This window comes from Chironomus tepperi, unplaced genomic scaffold (genome assembly GCF_022539635.2).
Source record: "Chironomus tepperi strain 1889 unplaced genomic scaffold, CSIRO-AGI_Ctep_v1 contig_330, whole genome shotgun sequence".
Classification (NCBI taxonomy): domain Eukaryota; kingdom Metazoa; phylum Arthropoda; class Insecta; order Diptera; family Chironomidae; genus Chironomus; species Chironomus tepperi.
The window spans coordinates 10,017-16,860 of record NW_027226452.1 but is presented as its reverse complement, the minus strand read 5'-3'; the positions used below and the strand labels follow the sequence as shown (position 1 = coordinate 16,860).

Below are 6,844 nucleotides of genomic sequence, written 5' to 3'. Positions count from 1 at the left end.
GATGATGAGTAATATTTCATAAGAAATATTACATGAGAGAGGACATTTAAATGCTTTAATTTAGTAAACTTAAAATGAGATTATTTCAGGTGCCTAGAACAAAATAAAGAAACTTTTGGAAGAAGCTAAACATCTTTTACGATCTAATTAGTGATGGATAGAGTTTCAAGGAAAGATCCTGGGAAAGATTTAATGCATTTTTGTACTATTTTAATTATTTTCATTTAGATTTTTGATTCTTTTAAATATTTTAAGCTAATTACTTGCATTTTTACGAATATGATTATTGATATGCTTGATTAAGCTATGTTTACTTTTGATGAATATTGCACACAAATCGCATTGTAATAATTCTTTAGGATGAACGCGTCGCATATGCAATTTTAAAATAGCTTTATCTTTCAAAAATTTTGGACATTTTTCACATTTTAATGGATTTTTCATCGATGCAAACCTTTTGTCTTGACGTACGTGTGATTTTTGATGTACTTTTAAATAATTCATATTATTGGTAGCGTAATCACATCGTTGACATTGAATTGATTTCGGACGATTTTTATCGTGAACCTCTTGATGATTCTTTAAACTCGATCTTTGATTGAATTTCTTCCCACAAATTTCACATTCGAAGCTTCTTGGATTTTCATGATAATGCTTCTTATGCTGGTTAAGCGTTGCATTGACTGAAAACATTTTTTTGCATAAATCACATTTATATTTTTTGTTATGATTTTTTTCATGAATGCTTAAAACCTGTGTGGACTTAAATTGTTTTTCGCAAACCTTGCAACGGAATTTTTTGTCAGCTGCATGAACCGTTTTCATATGATAATGTATGTAAGGATATTTTTGCATTTTATGACAAATTTGACATTCAACCAATGAAAGATGACAGCGCATGTGACAATAAAGTTCTTTTTTTGTTTTAAAAATCTTTCCATCAAAATCGCACTCAAACTGATCAGTTTTTCCACTTGGATGTTTCTTCTTCATATGAGCTTCCAAAAATTGTTTTTTAAAAAATTTTAATCTGCATATTTCACAATTAAAAAGATTAAATTCAGTTGAGTGAATTTTTTTCATGTGCTCCGTTAAATTTCCTTTCGAAGAAAATTTCTTCCCACAATTATTGCAAATAAATAATTCTAGCTCATCAATACCTAGTTGATGCTTGATATTCTTTACAATCACTTGACAGTCTTTAATTTTCGGTGACTTTTGAGCTTCTTTAATTTTGTCTGCTTTTGGTTTGACTTTAAAAAAATTTGTAATTTTTGCGGACATTTTTATTGGAACTTTCTGAGATCTTACTGAGATGTTTAACTGATGATGATTAATATTTCATAAGAATTGCGAGGACATTTAAATGCTTCAATTTAGTAAACTTAAAATGAGATTATTTCAGGTGCCTAGAACAAAATAAAGAAACTTTTGGAAGAAGCTTAACATCTTTTACGATCTAATTAGTGATGGATAGAGTTTCAAGGAAAGATTTAACATTTAATCAGTTCTATTTCATGCATTCTAATTATTTTCATTTAGATTTTTGATTCTTTTAAATATTTTAAGCTAATTACTTGCATTTTTACGAATGTGATTATTGATATGTTGGACTAAGTTACGCTTATTTTTGATTAATTTTGCACATAAATCACACTGAAATGATTCTTTATGATGGACATATCTCATGTGGTTATATAAACTTTCTTTGTCTTTGCAAAATGTTGGACACTTTTCACATTTAAATGAATTTTTCATCGATGCAAACTTTATGTCTTGATTTTCGTGAAATTTTTGATGTTTTTTGAAATTATATTTATAATCAGTTGCATAATCACATCGATGACATTGAAGTGATTTAGAACGATTTTTTTGGTGAATCTTTTGATGTCTTTGCAAATTCTGTTTATCATTGCATTTCTTTCCACAAATTTCACATTCGAAGCTTCCTGGATTTTCATGAATATTATTCTTATGATGGCCAAGATGTGACTTGTGTAAAAACATTTTATTGCATATTTCACATTTAAATTGCTTGTTATGAGTTTTTTCGTGTATACCTAAATAATATTTGGATTTAGAATGTTTATCACAAATTTTACATTGGAATTGCTTCTCAGTTGCATGAAAGCTTTTCATATGAAAATCAATGGACCTAAATTTAAACATTTTATGACAAATTTGACATTCAACCAATGGAAAATGACAGGTCATGTGACTGCGAAGATGTATTTTTGTTTTAAAAATCTTTCCATCAAAATCGCACTCAAATTGATCAATTTGTCCTTCAGGATGTTTCTTCTTCATGTGAGCTTCCAAGCAGTGTTTTTTAAAAAATCGTAGATTGCAAATTTTACAGTTAAAGAGATCAAATTCAGTCGGATGATTATTTTTCATGTGTTGCTTTAAATTTCCTTTCCAACTGGATTTCTTTCCACAAAACTTGCAAATATTCTTTCCTTTTTTGCTGCTTTTTATTTCATTTAATGAAATTTCTTCAAATAATTCTAGATCATCATTACCTAGTTGATGCTTGATATCCTTTACAATCACTTGACAGTATTTAATTTTTGGTAACTTTGAAGCTTCTTCCTCAGTTTTTGATGCACTTGGTTTGATTTTAAAAAATTTCGTAATTTTCCCTGCCATTTCTTAGTTGAAACTTTGTTTGATGATTAGCTGATAATAAGTAAAGTTTTATTTGAATCAGCAGCTCATTTATTGGTCTTAATTTTTAAAACTTAAAATGAGATCGTTTTAGGTAAGAATGGAAAAGTCTTAAACTTTTCTGTGCAATTTTAAAACTTTCAAAACAACACGCTTTTCAGTGTTTTGCAATGTTTTATAATGTTTTAAAAAGTTGTTCAATGTTTTCACTTTGTTTTTAGAAATTTATAAATTTGTTATGATGACTTGAATCTTTCTGGATCTTGTTTTTAGGTCGTAAAGTAACCTGGATCTTGTTTTTAGGTAGTAGAAGTGATCTGGACAGAACAGGAACTTGTTTTAAGGTCGAAAAATAACTTAAATCCTACTGGATTTCAATACGTAAATAACTTAAAATACTCTTTGTTTTTTGAATTGTTTCGAAAATTTTCCAAGTGATTTTCTCTTTTTCCTCAAAACATCTTTAACCTTTCAATAGTTAAATCAATAACTAGTCAAAAATAAGCAAAGAAGCCTTCAATATCCAGCTCACAAGTTTGTTATTCCACACTTTGTTGGAATCCGCAAAGCAAACAGTGACTAAATTTAAAAGTGTAGAAATAGAGAACTGTTCTTAATTTTTTTGACTCGAATGTCAAACAGTAAAGTTAAAAAGTTTTAATATTTTCTTAAATCTATTCTTTTTATCATTTTCAATTTTCAGCCTTTAGTTAATGACTTGGATTCTTACTAATGTGATTATTGATGTGTTTGATCAAGTTAACCTTAGTTTTGATGAATATTGCACACAAATCGCATTGAAATGATTCTTTCGGATGGACATTTCGCATATGATTGTTTAAACTTTTTTTATCTTTGCAAAATGTTGAACATTTTTCACATTTTAGTGGATTTTTCATCGCTGCAAACTTTTTGTCTTGATTTTCGTGAAATTTTAGATGGAATTTGAAACTATTTTTATAATCAGTTGCATAATCACATCGATGACATTGAAGTGATTTAGAACGATTTTTAATGTGTATTTTTTGATGATTTTTTAAATTTGATTTTAGATTGAATTTCTTCCCGCAAATTTCACATGCGAAGTTTCTTACATTTTCATGAACACTATTCTTATGCTTGTTAAGGTGACAAATGAATGAAAACATTCTGTTGCATATTTCACATTTAAATTGCTTGTTATGAGTTTTTTCGTGGATGCTTAACCTTATTTTGGATTTAAATCGTTTATCACAAATTTTACATTGGAATTGCTTCTCAGTTGCATGGAAACTTCTCATATGATAATCAATGGACCTAAATTTAAGCATTTTATGACAAACTTGACATTCAATCAATGAAAGATGACAGGTCATGTGCCTATAAAGTCCTTTTTTTGTTTTAAAAATCTTTCCATCAAAATCGCACTCAAACTTCTCAATTTGTCCATCAGGATGTTTCTTCTTCATGTGAACTTCCAAAGGTTGTTTTTTAAAAAATCTTCGATTGCAAAATTTACAGGTAAAGAGATCAAATTCAGTCGGATGAATATTCTTCATGTGCTGATTCAAATTTTTTTCCGAATTAAATTTTTTTCCACAAAACTTGCAAATATTCTTTCCATTTTTACAGCTTTTCCTTTCATTTAATGAAATTTCTTCAAATAATTCTAGCTCATCGTTACCTAGTTGATGCTTGATATCCTTTAAAATCACTTTGCACTCTTGAATTTTTGGTATCTTGGAATTTAGATCTTCTTCGTCAATTTTTGACTTTTTTCCTTCGATTTTGAAAAAGTCTGTAATTATCGCTGACATTTTTTAATGGTTTTATCGAGGACTATGTTTGATGAGTTACTGATGATGTTTGAACTTAAAAAATTATTTTTAAGTATTTTATAATATTGACTTAATAACTTTAAATGAGATTTTCAGGTAAAATTTGAGAATTTTGACAATGTGCAACATGCAGAGCTATGAATCTTCAAAAAGACAACAAATAAATGACTTATAATTCCCAAAGATTCATACAATTCCATCCAAAACTATTAACACTAATTAGTCAACCAAATAAATCATAATCCATCAAATCACAACTACAAACATTCAATATCAATCAATAATTTTCTAAAAGGATTGTCCTAAAGTCATTCAACATCCTGAAATTCAACGCCGAATATTATATTCCATCATCTCCCCTTTCAAGTGCTCATCCCTAACATTATAAAAATTCAAAGAACTTCTTAAATCTTTAAAGGAAAAAAAAGCCACGCATTAAAAATTCACGATTTATTCTGTTTGCTCAAATCATTATCAAAAGACATGAAATAAAAAAAAGGAACTGCCTGAATGGGAGAAAGTAGGATAATTTAAATAATTAAGGTATTACGGCGTATTATGGTTAATTAATAATTAAACCTAATTTAAAGATTTATCGAAGTGATTTTTATCAACAAGACCTCAAGAAAGATTTTCATTCCTCGTTTCTATATTTAGAGCATTTTTGAAGAAAAATGGAACTTATAACTTCACTTTGACTGGATGGTTGGGTGACTGCCTCGGTGAGATGTGAGATCTCAGCAACCAGACATCGTTGAGAGCTCTGGTTGGAACCATTTGCTCAGTTCTATTGAGTTACTGGCTTATTGCTTGGTTTGGTAGCTTGAAATGATCTCTAAATGCTAAAATTTATGCTTTTTCTCCAAATTTTTCAATTTACTTATGAATCCTTTCAAAAACTTCCCCTCGACAAATATTTGAATTCTTTTTGACCGGTAAATTTCAAAATAATTTTGACTGGTAATTTTCCACATAAATTTTCACTGTATTTTGCATACAATTTTAAGTTCAATTTCAAAAAATTTTTTGCAACGGTAAATTTGAATTTTTAAAAGTCGTTAAGCATAAATTATTAATAGCATCTACTAAAATTATTCACTAACGCCATATGGTGTCCAAATGACGAGTTTCATATTTACTGCCATTAAATAAGCTACTTGGATGCGATCTCGCCACCATCTGACTGGCCATATGCGCACATACTGATTGCTAGCAATAAATGCGCTCTAATCCCTCCATAACGCTAGTACTTTTAACTTATTTTTTTGCCATTTCTTTCATTATTTCTTTTTGAGGGGAGTTGGGAAATTAAAATAAATTTTTTTCATCATGCTTCCTTAACTTTTGTGTCTTTTGCCTATTTTTTTTTGCTCTTCTTCTGAATCATTTAGGATAATCTCACAAAATTAAAAGTTTTTCTGGCTTTTCATTTTATTTTTTCAGAAAAAGGATTTTTTTTACCATTCTTAAAATGCGATTCAATTGAGGCTTAAATTTTTTGGGAATTTTTGAAAATAATTCAATGGGGTGAAAAATTTTCAAATGGCTTTAATTCAAGCCGTATGCTGATGATTTTCACATTTTTAAAAATCATAAATAATGTTGATGAAAAGGAAATAATTCTACGGAACAGGAAATGGAAAGCGGTCAAGTGAACATAATTGATGCAGATAATTGGCCGTCAATTATTATGAAAAATACATTTTGAATTTTAACAGAATATACCCGACGAGAACAACGATGTCATTGGGGTGTCGCTATGTCGTTGCATTAACGATTGTTAGGATTTTTCTACACAACGATGCCTGTTTTCCTTAAAAGACAAATTGAACGCTCATTCAATCGATTATACCCTAACAGGCAATGAGCATGATCAGATGCGATATTTGTGATGATGAAACGGAGTTTTGATCATGATAAATTTTCATCATCACTCCATACATTATTTGATGACGGTACGGTACCGACGCGATCGCGCTTTTGTGATTATGATCACTGATCATGATCATTATTGCGTCTGATTACGATCATAACTTGTATGCAAGTGCAAACTTGCATGCAATTTTTTCACTTTCGTGGTCACTGATTGTAATCAGACGCAATAATGATCATGATCAGTGATTGCAATCACTGAGCGTGATCAGTGATCATGATCACTTCGGGTTAGTGATCATGAAAAAACAAAAAAATTAATTAAGTTAACCAATTTTTTTTTTTTTGTGTTAGCTGAGTTTTTTTAAGTATTTTTTTGTATGTGTGTTAGTAGAAATTATTAATTTATTTTTCTGAAAATTTAAAACTTAGAATTTTTTTTCGGTCACCCATCTTATTGCTGCGTTGCTTAACTTTCGAGATCTCAC

The 6,844-nt window shown here is 29.2% G+C and overlaps 1 protein-coding gene across 1 annotated transcript; it reads right to left on the bottom strand.

Moving 5' to 3' along the window:
• Window positions 1-255: 255 nt before the first annotated feature.
• Window positions 256-993, bottom strand: LOC139093144 (zinc finger protein 25-like). Its single transcript, XM_070643748.1, has one exon. It carries the CDS (start codon window positions 991-993, stop codon window positions 256-258), a length of 738 nt encoding a protein of 245 aa, XP_070499849.1.
• Window positions 994-6,844: the final 5,851 nt, after the last annotated feature.